Source organism: Thunnus maccoyii, chromosome 1 (assembly GCF_910596095.1).
Source record: "Thunnus maccoyii chromosome 1, fThuMac1.1, whole genome shotgun sequence".
Classification (NCBI taxonomy): Eukaryota; Metazoa; Chordata; class Actinopteri; order Scombriformes; family Scombridae; genus Thunnus; species Thunnus maccoyii.
In genome coordinates this window covers 17,343,044-17,369,029 of record NC_056533.1, presented here as the reverse complement: position 1 = coordinate 17,369,029, position 25,986 = coordinate 17,343,044, and the positions used below count along the sequence as shown (strand labels likewise).

The 25,986-nt window shown below is 39.5% G+C and overlaps 3 protein-coding genes across 7 annotated transcripts; 2 read left to right on the top strand and 1 right to left on the bottom strand.

Annotated features, from left to right (window-relative positions):
- The first annotated feature begins 454 nt into the window (after positions 1-454).
- LOC121898038 (zinc finger protein OZF-like) lies at positions 455-3,720 on the top strand. The gene is made up of 3 exons (XM_042412922.1): positions 455-826; positions 1,927-2,040; positions 2,480-3,720. Exons 1-3 carry the CDS (start codon positions 664-666, stop codon positions 3,427-3,429), a joined length of 1,227 nt encoding a protein of 408 aa, XP_042268856.1. The 5' UTR covers positions 455-663; the 3' UTR covers positions 3,430-3,720.
- Positions 3,721-7,942: 4,222 nt separating this feature from the next.
- dna2 (DNA replication helicase/nuclease 2) lies at positions 7,943-22,570 on the top strand. 5 transcript variants are annotated; one of them, XR_006096856.1, is made up of 29 exons: positions 7,943-8,275; positions 8,812-8,868; positions 9,139-10,105; positions 10,248-10,365; positions 10,687-10,836; positions 11,005-11,188; positions 11,509-11,657; positions 11,955-12,077; positions 12,353-12,599; positions 12,733-12,847; positions 13,220-13,376; positions 13,602-13,793; positions 13,979-14,221; positions 14,315-14,428; positions 14,629-14,738; positions 15,053-15,162; positions 15,319-15,447; positions 15,802-15,894; positions 16,115-16,308; positions 16,530-16,619; positions 16,907-17,120; positions 17,382-17,471; positions 17,589-17,774; positions 17,904-18,050; positions 18,592-18,751; positions 21,042-21,125; positions 21,358-21,448; positions 22,152-22,344; positions 22,499-22,570. XR_006096856.1 is itself a non-coding variant. In XM_042415816.1 (25 exons), exons 1-25 carry the CDS (start codon positions 8,246-8,248, stop codon positions 18,643-18,645), a joined length of 4,263 nt encoding a protein of 1,420 aa, XP_042271750.1. In that variant the 5' UTR covers positions 7,943-8,245; the 3' UTR covers positions 18,646-20,249. The 5 variants fall into 5 exon arrangements, 2 of the variants coding, with proteins under 2 accessions (XP_042271750.1, XP_042271774.1); XR_006096855.1 differs by lacking the exons at positions 21,042-21,125; positions 21,358-21,448; positions 22,152-22,344; positions 22,499-22,570 and adding an exon at positions 20,080-20,249; XR_006096854.1 differs by lacking the exons at positions 21,042-21,125; positions 21,358-21,448; positions 22,152-22,344; positions 22,499-22,570 and adding an exon at positions 19,824-20,249.
- LOC121900029 (phenazine biosynthesis-like domain-containing protein 1) lies at positions 20,595-25,903 on the bottom strand. The gene is made up of 10 exons (XM_042415917.1): positions 25,521-25,903; positions 25,187-25,286; positions 23,381-23,479; positions 23,012-23,121; positions 22,767-22,796; positions 22,490-22,578; positions 22,097-22,188; positions 21,677-21,760; positions 21,336-21,398; positions 20,595-21,130 (listed from the first exon to the last, which is right to left on the bottom strand). The coding sequence occupies exons 1-10, from the start codon at positions 25,602-25,604 to the stop codon at positions 21,018-21,020; spliced, it is 864 nt and encodes a 287-aa protein (XP_042271851.1). The 5' UTR covers positions 25,605-25,903; the 3' UTR covers positions 20,595-21,017.
- Between the last annotated feature and the right edge of the window lie 83 nt (positions 25,904-25,986).

Here is a 25,986-nt window from a genome sequence, read left to right as displayed (position 1 = left end):
TGTGTTGCCATGTCCGTTCATTATACGGAACTAAGCTTTTTCATCAAGTCATCCCGCAGGCCGCGGTTTTCTTGTATGTTTAACAGATTGTGTTCACCACATTCTTGTGAAGTTGTCATTGCTTTATTTGGGCCTCTGTCTGACTACTAAATAGCGCACGAAGGCGCACATATGAAACTATCAAACTTCCTGACAGTTTCACCCACATGCTGCGTTTCTATCTTTAGTAAAAAGAAAAATTACCCTGCGCACGTCTGTCAGTGGATTTTACATTAAATGGCATTTTCTTCCGCATGCCCGATCATATTTGCATATTTAACCCATACAGTCTTACTTCGGAAATAAAATAAAAATAAGGGAAAATAAAAGGACAGTGGAGCACAGTCCTACCAGCAGTCATAATGTGAATCACCTGGCTCATTCAGTAGGATATCGATGGTAACAGGCCTAAAAATAAAGCTTGATAAATGTTTTCATTACTGGCAAATAATCTCATATAATTTCACAGAGAGAGCGAGTGAGAGTCTTTTTGGGTCTCTTTGGGGTCTGATTTTGACGACTGCTCGCTCTTCTCGCGACATCTGGCAACCCAGCGAGCAGCCGGCCTGCAGTCAGCCCGTCAGGATCAGGATCCGGACTGGAGATCTGCTTTCAACCGCGGAAATGTTCAAGACAGAGCAACTTAAAGCACTGGTCAATGAGCGACTGAAAGCCGCTGCTGAGGAAATATTCAGCCTCTTTGAAAAAACTATTAAAGACTATGAGGAGGAAGTTTTCCGCTCCAAGCGGGAGATGGAGCAACACCGACAGCTGGCTGGGAGGACAGGTAACGACGCAGCACACTCAGGTTAACTTTAACCACTAAACAGCGCTGAAGCTGAGGAGACACACTCCTACTTTCACCAGTGTGTGAGGATGTCTGCAGCCTTCAGTCCTCTGGTCCACTCCCTCAACTCTCAGCCCGTTACACGGGAGAGAAGTAGCGCCATTTTGCATCCCTGAACGTATCAGGAAGGGGATGCAAAATGGCTGTCGCAAAATTGAGCCACAGAACAGTTTTCATGTTACATATTAGAAACTACTGAATATACTGCAAAGACTATGGTTTTATATGTATATGAGTACAGTGTGTTGTACGAATAAGAGCAACTATGTCTACATATTTATCTCACATGATACCAGGAGGTTCAAAGCTTTTCAACATTTTCTTTTCCTCTCTGCTACTCCTCATGTAGATCAGTCAGGTAAGAGAGGACAAAGGGATGAATGGAGTAAAAGAGGACAGGGAAGCAAAAGTCATGTGGAACAATTATCTTATAAAAGATATCTTTTTCATTATAAATCGATCCTTTCTTTCTACAGATCCCTTAATTTCATTCACTGGAAACTGAAATTCCTGGAATTTTTCTGAGTAATATGCAGGTTAATTTTATAGACATTTTATGGACAGGGTGGTGCAATTTAGTACAAATCATAAGGAAAAAAAAGTGTTAAGTTGGTTTTGTTGGTAAGTGGTCACTCAGTTTTTAAGAAAGAATCTGAGATGTTAATATGTAATTTGACACAAAGCTACTTTCATAGTGAATGAGCTGGTATGAGAGCATTTGTCTACTTTATTAAGAATTAACAGCTATGTATGAACCCAAATATAATGAATGGCTACTTACCAACTAAACCAACTTCACACTTTTTTCTGTTTCTTCACCACCCTTTATATAAAATGTCCTAAAAATACCACCAAATACAAATTACTCTTAATTATGAATTAATTATTATGATGATGTTACCAATTAAGACAAGTGTACCATATTTTGCTGGTGTTGCTACTAATAATAAACAGTGGGTAACACAGTGAGTAAACATTATGTCACACAAATAAGCTTGTGGCATGCTTTCTCAGATTTTGTGAATGATTTTTGTTTTAAGGCATGATCACAGTGGAGTTAACCTCTCACCATGTCAAGCTGCTTTCCTCACCTTCACTGTTGGGGCAGCAAAAGAAGAAAGCGATGGAGGAAAAGATGAGGGAATTTTGGAGCTGTGGGTTGTTAACAGAGACTCTGAACATCTGTATGATCAACTGTGATTGAATCCTTGTGGAAACAAGAGACTTTTTATCACCATTATTTTTCATCTTCTCCACTGTATCAAAAACGTAATGAACCACAACCCCAAAACTGATGTACATATCAAACCATGAAAACCCAGAACAGTTTTTATGCATTTATGTGCACAGAACAGCATTACAAAGAAACACTCGCAATAGACCCTTTCATATCACAAATAGGCAGCTATCAAAAGATAAATGTTGTGCTGTGCAAAGAAAAACCATCCCAAGTTCGTCTATATTGCATATTATAATACTATTTTAATAATAACATACCTTTGTCAAGCTCCCTGTTAAGTATATACAAGTCAAAATTTGTATTTGATAAAAAATAATGCCTACATTTCTTTTCTCCTGTGTGATACTGTCCAGCCTCCATGCAGCTCTCTGTCCAGGAAGTGGACGCTCCCTCTGAGCAGCAGCACTGTGAGAAAAGGACCGATCTGGGAGATGATGACCAGGAGCCTCAGCAGATCAAAGAAGAACAGGAGGAACTGTGGACCACGCAGGCGTGTGAAAAGCTGGAAGAGGCTGATACCAAAGACTCAATGTTCAATATAATTTATGTGCACAGAAGTGACAAAGACGGAAGACAGTCCTCACATGAAAGCCACCATGATGAACATAAAGAGGGAGACGCTTTGCCCAGCAGCTCATCTGAACATCTCAAAGCAGAACCGGATAAAGAAGCAACCAGTGACTGCCAGATGAGTGAAGATGTTGATAGCGACGATGACTGCAGGGACAGCGGAGGACTTCACTCAGGTGTAAACAGCAAGAAACCGCAGGGAGCTGGCGAGATGGTAGACAGACCGTACACCTGCAGCGTTTGCAGCAAGAATTTCAGGATTAAATCCATTCTGACTCGCCACATGAAGACACACACAGGAGAGAAACCCTACATCTGCAGCGTCTGCGGTAAAAGCTTCATTCAGCGTTCCTATCTGCAAACGCACATGAACTCTCACTCCGGACAGAAACCGTACACTTGTAGTTTCTGTGGCCGAGGATTCACGCAGGCTGGAAACATGAACGCCCATATGCGAATCCACACGGGAGAGAAACCTCACAGCTGTGGCGACTGTGGAAAAAGTTTTAGAGAGAAAGCAGATCTCATCAAGCACACCATCATTCATACTGGTGAGAAACCGTACAGTTGCTCTGTATGCAGTATGAAATTCAGCACTCAGTCTAATCTAACGCGCCACATGAAGACTCATTCAGGGGAGAGGCCATACAGTTGTACTGTTTGTGGGAAAAGATTCATTCGGCGCTCGCATTTAATTATTCACATGAAGACTCACACAGGGGAGAGTCTCTAGACTCTGGTTAAATATTTATGACTGTTCTGTGCTGTTTATTTTATTATTTTACATGCACGTATCAGTTTGTTACAGTTTAGTAATGAAATAAATGTTGTACAAACCATTTTTTAATGTCACTGCTGTACAGTTTTTATACTATAGAGTCAAACACTTTATCAACAAGTTGTAATACTGTATCTTTCTCCAGGTGGCTTATTGATTTGTGTTAAATGTGGCCCTTAGATGAACCAGTCATACATATACACTCAAGAAATAAAGAAAGGGAGCAATTTTTATCATCATGACTCATTCTACTTGTAGTGGTTCCAGTTTGTTAGTAGTTGCCCTTTTTGAAATTAATGGATGATCACATGGTTTTACTATCATTTATGTAAAGTTTTAAAGGATAAGGCTGGCAATATTTTTTTTATATCTCTTATTGTTCACAAAGCAAAACAGTGTCTTCCCCCATTCTTCACGTCTTTTCACAATGATGGAGGTCATTATGAATCCATAGAGATGGTTGATGAAAAAATTAAATTTTGAAAAATTATAATGAAAATTATCTATTCTATTTCCCAAAGTCCAAGATGCAACCTAAAATGTCTTGTTATGTCCCAACCAACAGTCCACAACTCAAAGATATTCAGTATACTATCATAAACTAGATAGACTAAAGAAATCTGCAAATATTCACATTTAAGAACCCGGAACCAGATGATTTTAGCATTTTTTCTTTAAAAAAAATTTTTTCTTTAAAAAAAATGACTCAAAATGATTAATTGATTATCCAAAGAGTTCCCAGTTAATTTTTTGTCAATCGACTAATGAATTAATTGACTAATTGCAGCTCTAATCAGAAGGTGGTACATGTTAAATAACAGGCTTTAAACATAAAGTTCAGACAGGCAGGAAATATAACAGACATTTCTCTAAGGCACAAACTGTCAGATGTAATAAAACATCACATAGAGAGCCTACACTTGAGTAGCAAGTTAAATGTGGTTTTACACAGCGTCACTCCTGGCAGTGATGTTCAAGCAATGACATCAAACATACTCCTGGTGTCTGTTTGGAGCTTTGATTTGTTTAGAATTAGTTGGCATTTTTGATCATGTTTTGTTTTTATCTTTGTCATATGTGTTGATTTGTGTTGATTGGACAAGACAAAAGTCAAGCAGGCAGTGGAGATCAGACAAACTTGTCCAAAATGAATCAGGCCAGAGAGCTGGAGGCCAAAAGGCTGGCAGACAGAGAAAATGGCTGCTAATGTAAAAGGCAAATAGACGATTTGGCGATTTAAACTTTATTTAAAGGAAATGGGCTGATATATATGCTGGTAGGCTGAGTGGGACAGTGGGAGCAGGTGTGCAGGTGATGGGGAACGGCAGGAACGCAGAGCTTAACTGCAGGGCAGGTGAGAGTGGCAGGACCTGAAATAACAGGAAAGTTAGTATATGACGGGAAAAATGTAGGACGAAGAATTGGCATTGTGACATCAGAAACATTTGACTTTTGTTTGTGACGTGTAGCTTTACACACTGTCTAAGAAAGAGACATAAAGTTATCACAGTTTTCCTACGATTTTGTCCAGGTAAACATTCCCTGGATACAGATCAAGTTAATTACACCAGATTTTAATGTAATAACAAATGTTATGACATTTTGACAGCATAGACTGTATATAAATATACATATGCTCTTTATATACAGTCTATGATCTTGAGTGGCAGAACTGGCTTTTTTTCTGTCAACTGTTTCCCTATTTTTGTATTTTAAATGTACGACAAAGCGACAATAGTTTGTTAGTGTGTGTGTGAAGCTGATCATAAAAAACATCAGTACAAACAGAAATCCATAAACCATTATGTTTATAGTGAATAATTAACTCTTTTAAGTAGATAGGACAGCCATATAAGTTTTAAAAGGAACCAGCTCTCTCCATCATGACCCTCCAAGGGCAAAGGTCAGAGCACAGAAAGGTGTGAGGGCTGCTCAACTTCAAACCATATAAATCACACATAAACATTTTATTTCCTTAATTAGAAACTTTATCCTCTTACCAAAGTATTTCCTGGTTCACATTAAAGACAAAGTGATTTGGGATTTTCAGTCAGAACTCTGGAACTTGAGCATCTACAGCATTTGTCTCAGGACCAATGCAGATACTTTTTTATTTTTATTTTTTTTACATGAGAGAAAGATCACAGACATCCTCACCTACCTGAGGAAATACGATTAGTAAACACTCTACATTGAACCGAAATAGCACAACACATCCTTTTATGAAGACGCAATAACTTCCTAATGTCCTCATCATGCTGCAGTAGTATTTATTTGTTCGCTGAAGCTGCAGAGAGCCTCAACAGGCTCCAGTGGGTTAATAAATCTGCAGTTTAAATTTTCCAAGTTTATTGTGGCTTTATAAATAGTATGGTTTATTCCATTTCCTGTACACTATGTTAATTTCTGTAAACTTAAGTGAATGTGTTAAATAGTTGCTTTCTAGTGAAACCTGAAGAAACATAATATATGTTTTAGTGAGCATCAGGTCTCATAGACTATGACCTGATGTGTGTAATATTTCACAGGCTGTAGATAAAAATAGGTTGGCCATGAGTAAGCAGTGTTTAATCATGTTTAATGACTCCAATTCTCTAAAGCAAACGAGCCCTCATTATTCAATTAAGTTGAAGGTATTTAAAAACTGAATTTACTCAGCTCAAAATTATGGTACCACTCTCTAATACAGCACCATTAATAAAGGGTTTTAAGTTGTAATTACTTCTTGGGTTTATTGAGTAATAAAATAAAATATGCAGATCATTTGCAGCCCTTTTCTAGAAATAAGTGGTCAGATGTATAACCAGTCAAACGATTAATAAATTAATTGTCAACCATTAACAAGGTGACAGTTTCTAATGCCTTCATGAAGGGTGACTTATCAGAAAGTTATTATTACATTGTTTTGGATACTATGCCTCAAAGATGAGATGTTTGCTTGATGTCTGGGGGAGAGGGCTGATCAGTGAGGCATTTAAGATGACCCAAGTAATGTGGGCTTGAAGAAAGCACAATTTACAATCAGTAGCTCTGTTATGGAGTAGAATACATTTTCTGACATAATGAACCCCTGAGAGACGCTGTGGTGCCAGAAAACACAAAAGCCATCAGTAGCATGATAGTGGTTCTGTTCGTCTCGGATGATGGGCTACTGCTTCCGGGAGGCACCTGAGGCTGTTTCAACAACATCAAACAAGTGATGAAAATTGTTTTTTTTTGTTGTTTTTCATATGTAGCATATCATCATCATCACATGTAGCATTTAATCTCCACAGGGCCACATCAAGGTGCACTGATGGCTCAACTCAGAAAAACAACGAGGTGCAGAACTGCATCATTAGATTTTATAACCACTTTTCCCAATTGACAAATAGTTTCTAGTCTGTTCTCTTCTTCACCTCCAAACTATCCCTAAAACATTTAATAATAAAACATGAATATACCGACTCCTCTTGCTAACAACAAGAGGGAATTTAAACAGCTAAAGGATTTTAATTTCATCACACTTTTAAATATTTTTTTATTCAGGTCCGCTACTATGTCAGTCATTGATAAGAGACAGGCGTTGCTCAGTAGGCTCAGTAGGCTGTCACTGACAAGATTTCATTTGACATTATTTTGTTTACTTATTAATATCATTGTGCAAAGTTAATCTGCTGATGAAGGCCAAGAGATGTCACTGAAAACTTCCACAAAAAAAGAACAAAAAACAGTAAGGGACTGTGATTTATTTAATTATTTATCTTTTGTCAAACTGTTATTTCCATGGTCAAGAATGAATCCCATAAGCTATAAAACCTGTTTTACATGCAAATAGGAATTATAGTGTCACTACTTAATGAAAAAAAGTTAGCCTAACTATCTGATGATCACAATCCATTTATTGTATTATCAGTATATGCAGTTATACTTTTGACTCGTCAGATAACCTTTTAGAGATTTCACTGTGATCATAGTGCTATGGTCATGTTTATCTACAGTCGGTCATGCTGTTCACCAACAGAGGGCGACATGATGGCTGCATTCCTCGCCCTCTTAAAAATGGGTCGAGTCTAGAGGTAACCCTGGATCTGCGTAGGATCTCGCGAGAGCGATCGTTTAACCCAAAACATGATCTTTCCCTAACCCTAACTGAGTGTTTTTTGTGCCTAACCGCTGCATTACCACGTCATAAAAACACAATTATTTTGTTCAATTGAAAACAAAGCACACAATAAAGGAATAACGCGTACAAATCTCGCGATAGTTATTCGCAAATCTAGGATTACCATCCGGACATTCCATGAAGACCCGCCCTACTCTGCCTCTGATTGGCTAGTACTCGTTGCCTTTGTTGGTTTGGTTTGGTTTGATTGGGTAGGTTAGGTCGGTCAGAGCCAATCAGAGGCAGAGTAGGGCGGGTCTTCGCAAAATTGATAACGCCCGTAAAACGCCCCGAAAACAGTCTGTCAGCGGATGTACTCCTTACGTCATTTCCATTGCGCGAAGTAGAAAATTTGGCGCCTCAGACTTTTAAACTGCCTCCAAACACTGGAAGAGAAGAGAGCTGAATGATGATCAAAATGAGTACAAGCCCGCTGGTTTTAACGGGAGAATAACGGTAGCTAACGTCGGACAGTTAGTGAACAGTCTCCTGCTTGTGGAGATGCGGAGTCGTTTGAAATTAAACAGAATAAACTCTCTTCAGCTAGCTGTAGCTGATGCCGGTGATCCGTTGATAAACAAACATATATAATTACACACACCTACCTGTGTTTTAACCTGAGCCACCATGCACAGGACCAAACTGAGGAAACCCAAGGTGAGTTCAGTAAGAGAGTTGTTAATTGACACACCAGCCTCTAATGAGGCAGAGTAATGTCTCCCGCTAAATGTGACGCACCTGTCATCGTTATTAACTCAGCTGTGTGTCTGACTGGTTTGATGGGTTTCACTTGATCTCTCATGTGCAGTCATCTTTTGTTTTTCTGGGCAGCAGTATTATGTGAACAACATTGTGTATGGCTTATCAGGTAATATTAGTGTTCATTCATTCATTCATTCATTCATGTGCAGAGCAGTTTAACCACCAACTCTTGTAAATGAAGAGCAGAGGTGATATATCGCAGTTACCAGTTAACCACAAACGTGCTTAGTTGTCGGTTTTAGGAGGTAATGTTGATTATATCAAGACCCTCTATTAAATCTGAAACCCACCAAGATGTTAATATTGATTTGTAATATTGATGTTTTAACATGCAACTGTGGTGGAAAATAAACACATACCACCTGTGAAAAGCTACAGAAACTTAGTGATTGTTGAATTCTGGTAAATCTCTGCTTTGTGGTTTTTTTCAGGTGACCCCAGGAGGGCAGAAGAACATCTCAACCTTCTTTTCCACTCAAAACCAGAAGGTAGGTACAACTATTTATTTCAAATAGTTCTTCTCTTTGCTGCATCTTGTTCCTTTGTGTATCTTTCTCTTTTCTTCTAGGACGGCTGGACAGAAATCAGATTACAATGTTTTTGACTGGAGCAGAAAATTACACTTAAGATATATTAACATATTGTTATATAAAAAAAACTGAGATATATAGTCATATGTCACAATACTGTTACATTGACTCTTCTACCTCCAATTTCTTTGCTCAATATGTTTTGCATGTTTGCTTTGATGCTTTCAGGACTTATCTTCCACAAAACTGTCAGTAACTGGCGTTGCTCTTGCCAAGACTGAGCCACAAATCAAAGATGAGGAAGTCTTTATATTCAGAGCCCATTCTCCCTTAAAGAGGAGTATCCTTGGGAGCCTTGAGAACATCCTTCCCTCCTCACCAGATCTCCTCCTCTCTGTGCCTGAGACCCCCAACAGTCAGATTAGGCTCTCTTCCTCCAGAGAACCAGGTCAACTGAGCCCCCAGCCCAGCAGAGAGGTGGCGAGCCAGGGGATGCTCGGCCAACTGTCCCCCATCTGTCGAAGTCCCCGCTCCAAAGGGTCAAATGTACGGAGAGTAATTACAGAGGAGGGAGGAAGAGCCAAGAGGGAAGAGGGATGTTCTGGCTCCTTGAAAAGACTCTTCAGCCCTCCTGAAGAGTCCCAAAATGCCAAGAGACCAAAGACTGCCAATCCACCGGCACAAAGAATTCTGAGTCCCATAGCTAACGGCATAAAAGTAACAAGGCCTGTGATTGGGCCTGTGAAGAAACCTCAGTTTTCCAGTGACCAGTCTGAGAGGTCGGAGGGTCAAAGCTTGGGGCTCGGTCCCTCCAGAGGCAGTGAAGTGGTCTTTAATGACAACAGAAAGAACACGACGTTGCACAACAAGTCTCTGCACTCTTTGAGGGCGCAGACACAACAACAGGAGGAAAGAGATAAAGATGAGAGAGATTCTGGTTTCACTGTGATTACGGAGCAGAAGGCGGCTGAGGGGAGCGCCAGTGAAAGGCCATGCGCTCGTCTGGATAAGGACACTCACACTCTAACTGCCCACATGCACAAACCCAGTGCACAAGCAGTCACACCTGCATCGGAGAGGAGTACAGAGGAGAGAGAGGACGACCTAAACGAGAAAGGGGCTGCAATAACAGCTGTGATATCATCAAATGGAGACAGAGGCAATGTGACATCATCGGATCAAGAGAAAACTGGAGGTACAGTGATGCACAAGGATCAAAGCTGGGGTTCGAACTGCCACCTGCCATGTTATAATTATGATAATTGATCGTGATATAATTATTGTGATTATTATGTGAAATATTACAATATGCTATGCTACCCCCCTCCCCAAATAAGGAAACGCAGGAGTGGCGTCAGCGTGTCGTGTAGAAGAGATGATGGACGAGAACTGGTTTGCAGAGCAGATGGATACCAGTGAAGGTCTCAACACGGAGGATAAATCCAAAAAAACCCGGTAAGATACACATGTACCTGCTGGCTGGTGGTGTTACTGCGGAGTTTGATCAGGTCAGGTGATTTGGTTTAATTTCAACAGCATGCCAAGGTGGTGCATGCTGATAAGCTTTCTATATTACAGTGTCAGTTTATCACTCTATGGGAAGACAATAGCGTCATTGTATAAAAAATGAGAAACTGGAAAATGATAATGACACCAAGGCATATGATTATTTTTCTAGGTTAAAAAAATTAATTCAGATTTTTTTAAAAATTATGTGTGACAGATGATTGGAGGAAAAAAAAAATGATATGATAAAACTCCTCTTTGTTCCTGCAGCAGAGTACCAGACCATGTGATCCTTTCTGGAGGCCCTAACAACCGCTACTGGGTTTTGGATGTGGAGGAGAGGCCGGGTCACAAAATACTGACTATCTCATGCTCTAAATCTCTGCATCCGACTGAGACGTGTCTGCTGAGAGATGGATGGTAATAATGTGTAGTTGGGCCGTCTGACCCGGTCACATTGTTTTATTCAGTTCCTTATTTTCTTCATGTCTTTTATCACACATGGATGATGTGCTTTTACATGGATGTTTGTCTGTAGTGGTTGGGGATCCTGCATGTAACATGATAATTCCTCCACTGTGTTTCCAGGGAGATGACACCCGTTAGCCGTGGCAGTGTGGTGCATCTGGAGGGCCACTGTGATGATGGATCTTGGTTAGTGGACAGGGAGCAAGGCTTCCTGGTTTTACTTCCTGATAGCCTAATCTCAGGCACCAGTATCTCGAGCTCCATCCGCTGTATGAGGCGTGCAGTACTGGGAGATATGTTCAAGGTACGTTTATGACCTTTTTTTTCTCCTTTTAATTGACGGTGTAACTGTTACATTAGGATGTGTTTTTGTCAGTTTATTTTTGCGTATTTTTCATTAAAATCCATGTTTTGAAGCGCACAGTACTTAAAAGGCATTAAGCTAACATTATGCAATAGCCCTGCAATAAAAAATGTCAAAATGTAAAATGACTGAAGTTTTGATGTAACTCTGTGGTAACCGTAAATGACAAAATATGGTGTGTGTGTGTTTATGTAACACATTATACACACACCCTAATAACATGATGCCTTTAAACTAAATCTGTGTTTGCTGTGATGCAGAGTTTTGACGGTGGCTCAAAGCAGATGCTGAACGGCACCATGGTCCATGAAGTCTTCCAGAGAGCAGCTACAGCTAAAGATTTCTCTCTGGAGACCCTGTCTAAGCTGGCTGACCAGGTCCTGTGCAGTCCTCAGCACCTGGGAGACATGTAAGTGTTAGATTATATTCTGAATCCATCCATACTCATGTCTGTCTGTAGTGTTGTCTCACAGCAGGTGCTGCAGACCTTTTTCATGACTGTACTGATTTTAAATTTAGAAAAACAGCACTTAAATGAAAAAAATGGCAGGAAAGCACCGCACAGTTGGTTTGTAATGACATTTCTAGGAATTGATAGCAGGACACCAAACATTATTTTGCATCATGAGTATCACCTTTTCACTTGTTTGTACACATATTATTTGCCTCGCTCAGTTATCTTTGTGTTTCATCCGTGTGTCTCTAGGTACAGTTTGGGTGTATGTCAGGAAGAGATGAAGCAGGAGCTGCATGATTATCTGCCACCACTGGAGCATTGGGCAAAGGAATACCTCAGCTCACCAACACCAAAAGCCATCAGCCTCAAAATGTATGAGCACACACAGTGCTGCAGATTTATTAACAAACTTAAGCTCTGCAGGAGTCTGTTTTGTGTCCATATGTCATATTAATCGGTGTAATAAATGTGCTATCTCATTTTTGTTTTCTCTATTCTTGACTAAAAAGCTGTCAAAGGTGAGACTTGTTATACTGAGGATATTTTTGATCACAGTTTAAAACTTAATGACCTAAAACCATTATGAAAAAGGGTTTTGTCAGCTTAAAGAGCTGATTTTATGTCCTTCTCTGTCTCCATGACCTCAGCCCTAGCAACGGTGGAGCTCCAAGCAGGTGGCAGGACCCGGCAACTGTTGTCACGGTTACAGAGCTGGCAGACATTGAAGAGAACGTGTGGTCACCACAATTTGGTCTGAAAGGGAAAATTGATGTGACAGCACAGGTTCGAATCCAAAGACCACGAAACGGCAGTCACAAAACCCCAGAGGAGAAGACCGTCCCCCTGGAGCTGAAGACTGGAAGAGAGTCAAACTCGATAGAGCATCGCAGTCAGGTTGGTGGACCGCTCAGCTAGGCAGACACACACGATGTAGAATAGTTAGGTCAGATTAAACAGCAGGTTTACATTGTTCCAGGCAAAATGTAATCAAAATGTTCATATACATATGTTTTTTTTTTTTTTCTAGGTGATTCTGTACACTATGATGAGTTTGGAGAGATATAATCCTGCAGCTGGCTTCCTACTTTACCTCAAGACTGGCAACCTGCACCCTGTAGTGGCCAGCCACATGGACCGCAGAGGTGCTTAAACCAACCTACCCAACACCAGTTGTGAAAAATTACTGCAAAATATGTTGTTTTTTTTAATCATTAATAATAATTGTTGAATTTTGGAATATTTTGCAAACATGCTAAACAATATTTAAAATTTAACTTGAAAGAAATTGATGAGCAGCTGTAGTTGCACAGAACTTAATGGATGAAAGCTGTTTATTTAGCAAAAAGTAGACTTACTTAATTTCATATTTTGTTAAAATCCCATACAGCAGAGATGTATAAAAGCTGTGTTTGCACTGATTTAGCTTATATTAAATGGTGTCTGCTTCAACAACACCAGGTCTTCTTTAACTCTTTCAATCAACTTAATTTCTTTAAACTCTTTGTTTATCTCAGAGCTGCTGAAGTTGAGGAACACCTTGGTCCATTACATTCACAACTGTGTGACGAAAGAGGCTGAGCGAAGCCGTTTGGCTAGACTTCCTGACATCCTGACAGACAGAAAAACCTGCCAGTATTGTCCTCAGAGGAGAAACTGTGCCTTATATGAGAGGTAAACCTTTTTAAGACTGTTTTTTTTTTTTTCAGTCACTGAAATCTCTTAATCATCAGCAAGCAAGGGACACTTTTTGGGTGAGGCTAATTGCAGTTTTGAGGAGGACTAGATGGGAGATGATGAGTTTAAATCATTGTCTCGTCAAGCTATTAATTCCTCTTCTGTCTTCTCCTCTTCTTCTCTTGTCTTCTGTCTCGATATCTTCCTTCACCATTATACCAGGGCGCTGGATAGTAGCTCTGCAGACACCTCAGAAGATGTTGTGCGTGACTTCCTGCAGCAGGAGACTGGTCACCTGACTCCCTTACAGCTGAACTATTTTTCCCATTGGCTGTTGCTCTGCTGCCTTGAGGCTGCCACCATGGAGACTAAGAACGGCCGAAAGCGTGTGTGGCTTCAGACGGTCGAGGAGAGGTACGAGGCGTGACTCACAAATCTAGACCTTGTAAACACTGATTTAGTCTTTGGCTTACATTGATAGTTCCAGATCCTTTCATACCCCCCAGTAAAGCTGAGTAATTGATGCAAAATGTTATGAGTGAAACCAGCTTTCAACCATCAAGACAGTTAACAGTATTTGCTCTGACCTGTGTTTCCAGTGAGAGGAATGGAAGCTGTGTGGGGAATCTGCGCCTCAGTGGCTCAGTGATCGTCCAGTCTGAAGGGGTTTTCCTCCATCGTTTCCAGCGAGGTAGTGTAGTCCCGCAGCAGGGTATGGCCAGCGGCGGTCTGGCCAGCGGGGATCGCATTGTTCTTAGCGACCAGAAAGGTCGTTTTGTTGGCCTGGCAACAGGATACCTGTGTGAGGTCAGCAGGACATTGATCAGCTGCACTCTGGACAGGTGAGAACAAATCTGCCATTTGAAGTTTTCCACCTAAATAACAACATATGAACAGTATTTTCATCTATTTTGCTGTTTTGACGTCTGTTACAGAGACCTGTCTAAGTTCAGTGGTGTTTCCTTTCGGGTGGACAGTGATGAAGGTGTGGTGGGCCTCAGTACTCACCTCAGCAATGTCTCCAGACTGATGGAAAGCTGTCAGGACAGGTGGTACTATAGTATACAGTATTAAGTTATGATGATATTATATGCATGTAACTGTAAAACGGGCTTATCCCTTGCAAGTTAACAAGATGACAGTCTAAACAACAGCCTTACATATTCTATGTTAGGTGTTTTGAAATTCACTATTGATGTTGTTCCTGAAAATATTTCAGGTTTTATTTAATGCATGTCTGTCTGTGCAGTGATCGACTGAGGGAGTTGGTCGTTGACCTTCGTCCTCCAGAGTTTATTTCCAACCTCAGTTCTGTTCTGCCCAGAGAAGCCAAAGACACTGTGGCCAACATCCTCAAAGGTGACAGTGCCACTCTGCTGTTACTCTATTCTGCCTGCCTCGTGTCCTTTCCTTTGTCCTCTTCTTTTTTTCAGCTTCGCTCTACTCTACATTACTGCTTATTAACAGAGAAAAACACTATGAATAAGCAACTTGATGAGTCAGCATGATGCATACCTCCATACATCCCTGGAAAATGTTTTAGTAGACACTGGAGTTGCAGTTTTCTTTATTTCATTGCTACTCAAACATCTATGCTGTTAAACATTTCATAACTGAAGTCCTCCTCAGGTAACAAATCTTTTCTCTGTGTGTGTGTGTGTGTGTGTGTTTAGGTCTCAACAAGCCCCAGAAGCAGGCCATGAAGAAGGTGTTGTTGTCTAAAGACTACACGCTGATTGTCGGCATGCCCGGCACAGGCAAAACCACAACCATCTGCACCCTGGTAAACTTGTAACCATGACGACCTGTTGTAACCATACTTTAACCACAAACCAACATTATCCTCTATCCATCTCTTTCACCCACCACCTTCCTCCTACTAATTCTCTGTTATCTCTTTCCTTCTTGCTCTTTGACTCTTCCTCACTTTTCCTCTCAGGTTCGCATCCTACATGCATGCGGGTTCAGCGTGCTGCTGACCAGCTACACTCACTCTGCGGTTGACAACATCCTGTTGAAGCTCAAGCGTTTCCGGGTCGGATTTCTGCGTCTGGGGCAGGGACAGAAGGTGCGTCCTAGTTTGACATCATTGTGTGTAAAGTACAGTAAATAATTAGTCTACTGGCCTACTTTTATTTTATAGAGGTAAATCCACACTGTCATTCCTTAGAGATAAAATCACGGTTTCTGACAAAATAGTAATATATGGAGGATGGACAAATCTGTGCTTTATTATGTAATGCAATAGTCTGTAATCTGAATTTTTGAAATGTTAAAGTAATAGTTGACTCCAAACTGAATTCTAAGAGAAGCTTAGAGGAGGGCTCTCTTGTATTGTTCCCTTCTTACAAGATCTCCTTGTTCTCTCTCATCTGTCTTTATTTCTTGTTTTTTTTTTCTCATTTTTCACCACTTTCTCCAGATACATCCAGACATCCTGCCGTACACAGAGGAAAGTATCAGGAGGAAAGGAGTTCACACTCTATCAGAGCTGGAGCAGCTTTATAACAAGGAGGTGAGGAGTTTGTTTTGTTGGATATAACAACTACAAATGTATTACTTTTACACTTAAATCAGCATTACGTATTTAGAATATTTACTTTTTGTTCAAAAGTTTTTCCTGCCATAAGATATTTCACTTGTTTTCATCACAGATTATGCAATTTGCCTTAAAACGTTAAAATAAGTTAATGTTTTATCATTCAACTCTTTTCTTTTTTTCTCTCTTCTATTAGCTGGTAGTGGGAACTACCTGTATGGGAATCAAGCACCCCATTTTTTCACGTCGCCGATTCGATTTCTGCATCGTCGATGAGGCGTCACAGATCAGCCAGCCTATCTGTCTGGGACCGCTGTTCTACACCAAGAGATTTGTTCTGGTTGGAGATCACCAACAACTGCCACCAATAGTACAAAACCAGGAAGCAAGGTAAAGGGGAAAAATTAAAAAACTGTTGCCTTAAGTGGACCTATTGTCATTATTGTCTTCATCAGGTTAAAAACAACACACTGTCAGTCTTCACATTAAAATAGATTATTTAAAAGTGAGGGTTCAGCATGTAATTAATTAATTAATCCAAAAAAAGAATAAAAAATAGAATATTCATAGAAATTTCACTCACTGAATCCCTTTATTTATTTTTTCTCCAGGTCTCTTGGGATGGATGAAAGTCTTTTTAAGCGACTAGAGTTTCATAGTGAAGCAGTGGTTCAACTCAATGTACAGTACCGGATGAACAGGTAAACTTACATACACAGATAACTCTTAACTGCTAACAATATTTATGCAAATTAATGGAACTTAAAACCATTTTTTGTCAGAATTAATATGATTACAGTAAACTACATTATGAACCTGCAGTGAATAAAATCTGAATATACTTTGATCTTTAGAGAGAAGCGTTTATAGCTGCTCTGTCGTACTTTAGCATTGCAGAAAACAAACTATAACTACAGAGCAGTATGGAAATAGTTGGACAAACAAAAGGATTCCTGCTTCATGACAGATGTTTGTTCTGTGTTTTCAGACAGATAATGTCTCTCAGTAACTGTCTGATGTATGAAGGCCGGCTGGAGTGCGGATCAGAGAGGACGGCAACAGCCCTGCTCACTCTGCCCTTCCTGCCCTCTGTCCAGTCGGAGCTTAGTTCCTTTTCTGAGATTCATCCCCAGCAGGACCTGGCATGGATACAGGCCACGCTGTTGCCTAGCAACCCCGTTTGCTTCCTGGATTGCTCAATGGTTGGTAGAATATACAGAATACAGAACACGTCAAGCTGTAGTTTTAGAAATGTGTTGTTTGGATAGAAATGAGTCAAGAGAACAGATAGTTGATGCTCCAAGTGGGCCATCTACACCTTTTTAAAGCATTAAGACTATATTAGTCCCCAGTGCTTTTTAGTAGAGGGTTAAAGAGCTGAAATTAGCTGCTGTAATTATCGATGAAAGTGGTTTAATTGAAGCAAGATTGTTTTGCTTAAGAGTGTTTTTTTTCTCCTTAAGATGTCAGCATTGGAGTCAGTGGAGCAGGGAGGTGTAAGCAATCACACTGAAGCTGCCCTCGTACACATGCTACTTTCACTGCTGATAAAGGTACACCTGTTGCCTGCCTAATGCTCAAGTATTTGTGACATGATGCAATGAGTTTTTAGGTTCTGTTAATGCTATTTATACTAATTGCTGTTTATATTTCTTTTTTTTTTTTTTTAGGCAGGCTGTAAGCCCAGTGATATAGGTGTTATTGCCCCCTACAGACAGCAGTTAAAGAGTATTACTGCTCTGCTGCAGTCCTCTGCTTTCAGCGGTGTAGAGGTGAATACAGTCGACAGATACCAAGGACGGGACAAGAGTGTAATTGTGTTGTCTTTTGTCAGGAGCACTGCAGAGGAAGGAAATGTAAGTGTTTCTCTTCCTTTCTCCCCGTTTTGACACACTTTTTCCTCTCTTCTTTGCTTTTTTATCTCTGCACGGATGAACAAGTGAGTAGAAACCTGATCTGATTCTCTCCTGCATCTCGATTCATAGCTAGGAGAGCTTTTGAAGGACTGGCGTCGCCTGAATGTAGCCATTACCAGGGCTAAACACAAACTGTTGATGGTGGGCTCTGCCTCTACGCTACGACGCTACGCACCTGTGGAGAAACTACTCGATCATCTCCAGAAAGAGAACATGATATCCTTTTTAAAAATACAACTTTGTCATACCACGGAGAATTTCTTTCATTTGCAACCAGAAAATTAGATATTCTTGCTTGACTCTATCCCGGTACATCAGTGCCAGGATGTTAAACACATAAAAAAACAGTGTTAATATATCCTTTAGCAGTCACAAATGCAACTGCAGGTAAGAGAGCCCTTACTACTATAATATTACAATTTAAGAAAACATCTTCTACTTTTAAATGAAGTCAATTCAATGAATCTTTTATTTACAGAGTTAATTTATATAGTGTCTATCTTTGTGGATTTATCATATTTAAATCATAGTTACTTCACAGGCTGATGCAGAAGATTCTTAATAAGTTCTGTACAGTCCGAAGTTCATGTAATGTCATCCTTCTTCCAAACGAATGATGGAGGTTAAAACACTGCTTGTATGCAGTTTTTTTTTTTTTTTTTTGGTGAACACTTCACCTTTGTTCTTGTGGCATATTTTCTGTATGTTTCATATCTTCTAGATCTACAAATCTCTTTTTCCTGAACCCTGACTTCACATTATCCAGCTCCCTTTAGCTGCCCACAAGGCCTTGCCCAGCATGCACCTGTGATAGAAGCACATGCCAGTGGCTGTGGACCACTCAACTGGGCACCACATGATCTGTCAGGAGGCTGTGATCAAACAGAAGCTGCAAAATACTTGTATCCCAGCCTGAGGTACAACACAGCAGGCGTCTGTTCAGAATCTAGCCGTTGCAGTCCTGTCCATCGTTAATCTGTCATATGTATATTGTGTAACTGGATTACATTAGTTATACAGGACTAGGGTCTAAGATAGAGGCCCTACTTCTGATCTGTACTACACTGTTGAAACATTGTGGGTTTTTATAATAGAGTAATTATACAGGAGAGCTTCTATTATACAAAGCACTTGTAAATGAATGTGTCTTTGTGTGTTATGATACTGAAAATAAGCACATGCCATTCAGTATAATTCAACAGAACATTTTGTCAGATTGTTTGATGGACATTTTGGGTCCTACTGTATTTATTGAAAAGTATTTATACAGAGACAAGTAGAGAGGAGTTTGAAGCTGAAAATCTAGACCTCAACAAGCTTTGTAAGCCATTATTGAGGCCACAACACTTGAAACGTTCCAGTTTTAAAGGTATTCGTAATTAATGTGTATGCTGTGAAACACTGAAAAGAAGAAGGAAGTGAGATGCTAAACTGCTAAACTACACAAACCTGAACTGTGTCCATCAGGTGGTCATATTTAGGGTACAATCACACAGCTGAAATGTGTTGAACTGACACTGATGGATTATGGCACAGAGCATCAAACCTCAACTTAGACTGGTCTCTCTTCACAAAGTTAGACCAAATACCTCTGTCAACACACTGTGACAATATGTTATGTTGGGTATGATTATTGATACTTTCACAAGTCTTGCGCACATAAAACCGCAAGTCATCAGTAATGTGACTATGGAGCCCAAACAGGTAGATTTATCCATAGTTCATTTCATTCAGCTGAAACAATAGTAACAGTCAGATAAGCTCAGAAAGTTGTGTCTCTTAACTGTAATACAGACTTTAAGACAAATAAAATCAAATCATCACTTGAATGAGAAAGTGTGTCCAAACTTTTGACTGGTACTGTATATCACAATAACTACAATCCAAAATGATTATATCACTATATCTGTATTGCATATTTTCCACCTCAAACCTCAACTTTGTTTTTATAAAGAATGAGGTGCCAGCTGAAGTGTGTCATTTATTTAGTAGTCCGGCTGTAGATGACTGGACCACGAGAAAAAGAGACATTTCTTAGCACATCAACAGTACTTGATCCCAACCTGTGGAAAAGAAACTACACTGACCAACAACAACAAAGATGGAAATTGAAGGAAATGGAAACGGCAAGCTGGGATATGGTGTATAAATTATTTATTTCTGGTTTAAGAGCATCATGTTGTGTGTAACAGCAAAAAAACTCAGTGCTTTGAGTCATCTGTCTCATTCCTTTGTGTTTTTGCAGAACAGGCCAACAGACCTAAAGCTGCACTGAGGCAGAACAATTACAGAGGAAACTACCTGGTATCATGATAACCAGTTAAAACTCTTTACAGGCAACCACTAGAAACAATATTCTGCTCAAATAATTTGGAAATGTAATCTCCTGCTAATAAACTACAGTATGCTGATTAATTGATGACTATTTTTTTAATTTAAATTCATTACTGTGACCGGTAGAGCTACAATTAATTGATTTATAGATTGTCGAAATCAATCTGCAACTATTTTGATAATTGATTCATTGTTTCAGACATTTTTCAAACAAAAACAAATATTTGACTGTTCCAGCTTCTCAGATGTGAAGATTTGCTGTTTTTCCTTTTTCATATATGACAGTTGATTGAATATCTTAACATTTTAGACTGTCAGTCAGACAAAACAAGCAGTTTGAAGACTTCACTGTGGCCTTTGAGAAATTGAGAATGTCGTTTTTTCACTTTTTTTTAAACATTTCATTAACAATTAATCGGCTAATTGAGAAAATAATTGTTAGTTGCAGCCCTAATGACCCGAGTGTGTCCGTTAACGCCACCAGGCTAACTTTATGTCTGTCTACCATCTGTTTAACTTAACACAACCTTTGATTTGACTTTTTGTGTGTTTTTTTTTTTTTTTTTTTATATTTTGTACTTTTATGTATTGTAATTTTGCCTTATGTTTTGTCTTACGTGAACGAATAATAATAAAAATCCTGACAAAGTGTGAGATGTTCTTTCCATCCTGTAGTTTGTTTTCACACTGAGTCATGTTTCATTATCAGATTAACCGCTATGAACTGAAGTCTATTTTTTTTTTCCCCTTTATGTAAACCATTTTGTTTTTATCAAATGATGCAAAGCCTCTGTCTGCTTCTCTGCTGGTACATAGAGACTGTCCCCACTGGTTTACATGTGTCTTCGGCTACACTGTGATTGTTCCCTTCAGTACAGTGACAACCTGTCCCGCTATGTTGATTCTTCCATCGTCCCTCACTTCTAGTTCCAGCTCCCCACCTCGACTGGAGCACTGGTAAGCTGCATAAACACACGGGAATAACATGAGTGGCAGCATAGTTTAGCAGTAATGGGTATATGTACAGTAGTGGGAAACAACATGCTGACCTCTAAACTACATGTTTTTAGGGTTTAGTAAGAGACTTTGCCTCTGTAACCTGGTTAAATTTTATTGTCTTAAGAGTTGTGGTAATGTCAACAATGTGGAATTAGTTTTATTAATTACCCAACATTTTCTTCTTTCCAAGTTTCTTAGACCAGTAGCCACCAAGGACAGTGTGGGCAGAACCTGCAGGACAGAAAGGACATAAGACTGGAAATTTGTTGCGCAATTTACAGGTAAATCTCAAATAACACACTGAACATTGAGCAACTACATGACATGAGTGCTAGACATCTGAAATGATTTTTATGTGTTTGGACCTATTTCCTAATACCTAAATGTATAACCCAAATTACACAAACACAGTACAATTTTATGTAAAAATTGTTTAAAAAAAAAAAAAAAAGTCATTTTGTCAGAAACATGATTATAATTGTTATTTGAGGGGAAAGCATTCATCCTACCAGTGACAGGATCCTCTGGAATTCCAGCCCATGGAGCAAAATATCTGGAGTAGAAGTCATATCCTGGCTGGCATTCTGGAGATCCTGAAGTCAGACATACAATCATTTTAAGGAGAGGAAGTTTGATTGATTGACTGTGGCTTGTAGTTTTCATCATGGGCTGTTCTCAACAGAGGTCTGTTAACATGCAAGATTTGCCGTACAAACCCTCAGTGGGCATTGAAATGCAAGAAATAGCTTAACTAATGAAGGGTTTAGCATCCAAGCAACAAAAAGCTGTTACATCTTTCTTAAAGATTCTTCATGGTTCACGTTTCAGTGATACTTACTACGTCTGCCACAAACATCAACAACCTCCCTGGTCTAGCTAGGCAATCTTTTTTGTTTGTTTGTTTGTTTGTTTTTTTTAGCTTGGGTTACCTTTCATGGTGATGATTAGTCCTTTCACTCTTCCACTCTTCTCACTGCTTTGAAGAGCGACAGGGTCGACTTTCAGACTGGTTAGCACTGACCTGGAGACAACATACATGCAGCACATATGGATTTAGAAAATAGACAAGTTTGTGTCTGGAAGGTCGGCTGAGGGAGCAACCGGCACTATGTCCCTGTTTTATCCTGTGGTGCTGCTCAAGGACCAATATGAGACTCAGCAATACCCAAGTGTCAAGGTGTGTAACTGAATAGATGTTACCTCTAACATACTGTACATTTGATCCATTCTTGACTGTCCTTAGTCTTAACTTATCATTTGAATAATCAGCTAGCAAGTAATATTCCTTCTGTGTGTGCGTGTGTGTGTGTGTGTGTTGTAACCTGTCACAGCTGTCAGCCAGTCTAACCAGCAGTTTCTTAGTGTTGGAGTTCAGATAAACATCCTGGACTGGGTGATCTCCTACTGCAGTCTGTATCACACATGCAGAAGCAGAGACACGGTGAAGTGTGCACATGTAAACACAAGAATATAATCACACTGGCACATATTGTACATATAGACGAGTTCATATGAGCAGCGAAGCAGGAGTCATTGCTGTAAAACATGACGACGCCTGCAGAGAGAGAAGGTGTCTGTTTTATAATTTGTTTTACTGACCTTGATGATGTCTCTGAACCCACTGGGATCCTGAGCAAACGAGGTTCAGAAAGAAAGATTTAAGAGTGAGAGCATTTTGTATTCTTCAATATTTGCAAAGTTTCTAAAAAAAAAAAAAAAAAACTTCTTTTGGAAAATCTTGCTGTCACTTTTTGGCATGAATACACATGTTGAGACAAATAACTGCCAGGATTGCCTGGTCCTACAACATTGTCCAGTTGTGTTTATCTGACTGTATATTGTACCTCCTGGGTGGGTGAGTTGAGAGGAAAATCCATGACAAAGCCTTCCCTGTGATGGGTGACGAGCAGATCTCCACTCCTAGTCTCAAACACCACTGTAGGATTGATGTTATCTAACAAATTTAAAATATACACACGTTATGCACAGAGGCTAATAAAACAGGTTTACTCAATTATTAAGATGTTACTGACTAGTGTGGGTGTATTTGTATAACGGTACTTTATTCACCCTTGTATTAAGCTGCATTGTGTATTACATGTAAAGGCTTCACAGTATCGGTGCAGCTTATGTTCAGATACAATTACAAAAATATTTACAAGTGGCTTCCAGTTGAATAAAAGTGATGTGTGGGTGGGTGTATTGCTTCTTACTCTTATACTGGAACAGCACTGCTGCAGAGGCCAGAGTGGCGTGACCGCACAGGTTCACCTCAGTGGTCGGTGTGAACCATCGAAGGCAGAACCTCGATGCTGTTGATGGTGTCACAACAGGCACTTTAACACTCATAACACTTTAAGCAATTTTTTTTTAAAACCTTGACCTATAAAGGGAAGTTTATACCACCATTTCTCACATTGAACTAAAAAACCTGTGTGTTGTGTTAAAGTGTACAATCTGTAATTCTACAGCTGCAAGCAAAGTGTCTACCAAAGAAGTTATATTTAATTAAGTCTAAATAATCCTGATTCTGGGGTGACTGCATGAGATCAGTTTTTTGGTATAAATGCAAAGTAATCCTATTTGTTATTAGGACGCATACAGTTTATCCTGGTTAATTAAATTAATGACAAATGTCATGTTTGCTAATCCATTATTTTCAGTTTGCTTGATAGGAAATTTACCTTTTTTCTTTATTTAGAGGGGTTTATTGGATTGCATATACAGTGTGAGACAGCAGGTTACTGTTCTCTTCCAGAGTGTATAAACAGTGTGACAATAATTTCATCATAAAATTATTTAAAGTTTATTTAAGTTGTATATAGTTAGCTTGGTTAAAATGTCAACATACATATAAGAGATTCTTCAGCTGTGTGTAAATGACATGGACACTGTGCTCTGTGCAGCTGTACTTGTGAAACACTGGGTGACTGCACACTGCTATTTTTATCTGTGACAGCTAATGTCATTGTTCTTGACATTCCCAACAATGCAAGTCTTAGCTGTGTGTTGTTACCTGTCAGACTGCTGAGGACGTGTTTTTTCAGCCTGTGCCCACATGGCTTTAGAACAACACACAGAGGCACACGGCTGTGTCCTTTCATCCGCAACCACAGTATCTGACTTGTTATTCCACCTTTTATTCCTTTATAGACCCTTTATTACCTGCAATAACTTTCGTGTGTATTTTGACTCTTATTTAAATAACTGCTTCAGTCAGCAGTATCAGTTTAGTCAGTAGATGTTTGAGTCTCATCAGTGCATCTGGATGCTCCAGTTTCTATTGTGAAGACATAGTAAGTGTAAGTTTTCTTCTTCTTCCAGGCAGATATGACCTGCGCTTTCTTTTGTTAGTATTCCTTATTTTAGTTGTGTACCTGTTTAAACAGCAGCTGTGCTTGTGTACTGTACACACAACACATTTAGCATATTTTCTATATTCTTTTTATCTTTATCTTTTTAAATTTCCTGTGGCTAATAATGGTCCCCAGAGAATCATAATATTTATAATCATAATGTTTTTTGGTGACCACATTATCTTTCCTCCAGCATCATCAATGCAATTTTAAAAAAAATAACCCTAATAGCAATTTTGAATTTAGTGATTTAATTGTTTGCTCTGTAATGCTGTCCTAATGCCAAAGTGTAAATTTTAGCCCCATTAGTGTGAAGGCTCTAATAATAGTAAAATCATGTTGTTTGTTCCATCCAGCACTTTAATAATGTCAGGTATAGTCAGTGTTGCAACATACATAGGTCACTAGTAGGTACATGGATATTTCTTCTTGTATTTTATAGTTAACACATAGTTAACTGTATTGCAGCAGTCTACTTTCCTCATTTTAATCAACAATAATACATGAGCAATACATAGATAAAGGTGGCGGTCAGCATTGGGGTAATTTCTAAATGAAATGCTAACCTGTCCCAGAAATCCTTGTGACAAATCTACACTGATAGTTCTATTGAATAAATGAAATAATGGTAATAATATAGGTCTATATGGTATCTTATCTGACCCTTGGAGAAATCGTCAGAGGGGTTGATCCTGGTGACGAAAGCAGTTTCTGACAGGTTAATCTCTGCTGCTATCTTCTGATAAAGTTCATCACTCAGCTCCTGTTAGAAACACATGATACAGAAATCTTTGTGACGTATAATCATACACTTTGGTACATGCACATAAATGCAACATGTGACACAACCAAAACTTTGCTGACTGATTCCCTATAATATGATGTTTGAACAAACAACCAACACACGCAGGTAGATGACTTTTTCAGTGCATGGCCCTAATGCGGGCCGTCATGTCGCCTACTGTATCTGTCGTTAACCCTTTAAAATCTTACTCACATGCATCAGCGGACAAACTGCAGCCGGGTTTCCCTTGAACGGTAAATTGGTAAAAGCGTCAAGCGTAAATACTGGGATCTCCATTCTGAAAATGGCTTAAAATGTAACGCAGTGTTCAGTAGGGACGGTGGGGTTTGACACAGTTGGCCTCGATGGACTTTCGACCCAGTCTGTTTGGTTTCAGCAGTTTTCCCCTCAGCTGAAACCAAACAGCGCTTTCACTGTCCGGGTTGCCAGATTTTCAAACCATGTTTTCAGCAGCATGACTGTCCAGTGTTCAGACGCTTTGTGTGGGAGGCCAGTTTGTCATATGTGCAGCTAAAATTATTATACACGTGTTAGTTCAAAGCCAAAACCTGCTTGTCTCACATGGATAAGATATTCAGGGATACATTTATCCTATAATCCCTTAATCTCGTGCTTTAGGCACTCGCATATTAATAACGTGTCCATACAAGTGTTTTTG

What these genes read in the sequence shown, in the direction of transcription:
- LOC121900029 (XM_042415917.1), bottom strand. Translation starts at nt 25,604, where the DNA reads ATGGAGATCCCAGTATTTACGCTTGACGCTTTTACCAATTTACCGTTC. An exon ending in TCAACTCACCCACCCAGGAG is followed by an intron (nt 22,797 to 23,011) that starts GTACAATATACA and finishes TCGTTTGCTCAG; the next exon opens with GATCCCAGTGGGTTCAGAGA. An exon ending in GGTTCAGAGACATCATCAAG is followed by an intron (nt 22,579 to 22,766) that starts GTCAGTAAAACA and finishes TGTGTGATACAG; the next exon opens with ACTGCAGTAGGAGATCACCC.
- dna2 (XM_042415816.1), top strand. Translation starts at nt 8,246, where the DNA reads ATGCACAGGACCAAACTGAGGAAACCCAAG. An exon ending in TGTCTGCTGAGAGATGGATG is followed by an intron (nt 10,837 to 11,004) that starts GTAATAATGTGT and finishes CTGTGTTTCCAG; the next exon opens with GGAGATGACACCCGTTAGCC. An exon ending in TACTTTCACTGCTGATAAAG is followed by an intron (nt 17,472 to 17,588) that starts GTACACCTGTTG and finishes TTTTTTTTTTAG; the next exon opens with GCAGGCTGTAAGCCCAGTGA.
- LOC121898038 (XM_042412922.1), top strand. Translation starts at nt 664, where the DNA reads ATGTTCAAGACAGAGCAACTTAAAGCACTGGTCAATGAGCGACTGAAA. An exon ending in ACAGCTGGCTGGGAGGACAG is followed by an intron (nt 827 to 1,926) that starts GTAACGACGCAG and finishes TTTTGTTTTAAG; the next exon opens with GCATGATCACAGTGGAGTTA. An exon ending in GATGAGGGAATTTTGGAGCT is followed by an intron (nt 2,041 to 2,479) that starts GTGGGTTGTTAA and finishes GATACTGTCCAG; the next exon opens with CCTCCATGCAGCTCTCTGTC.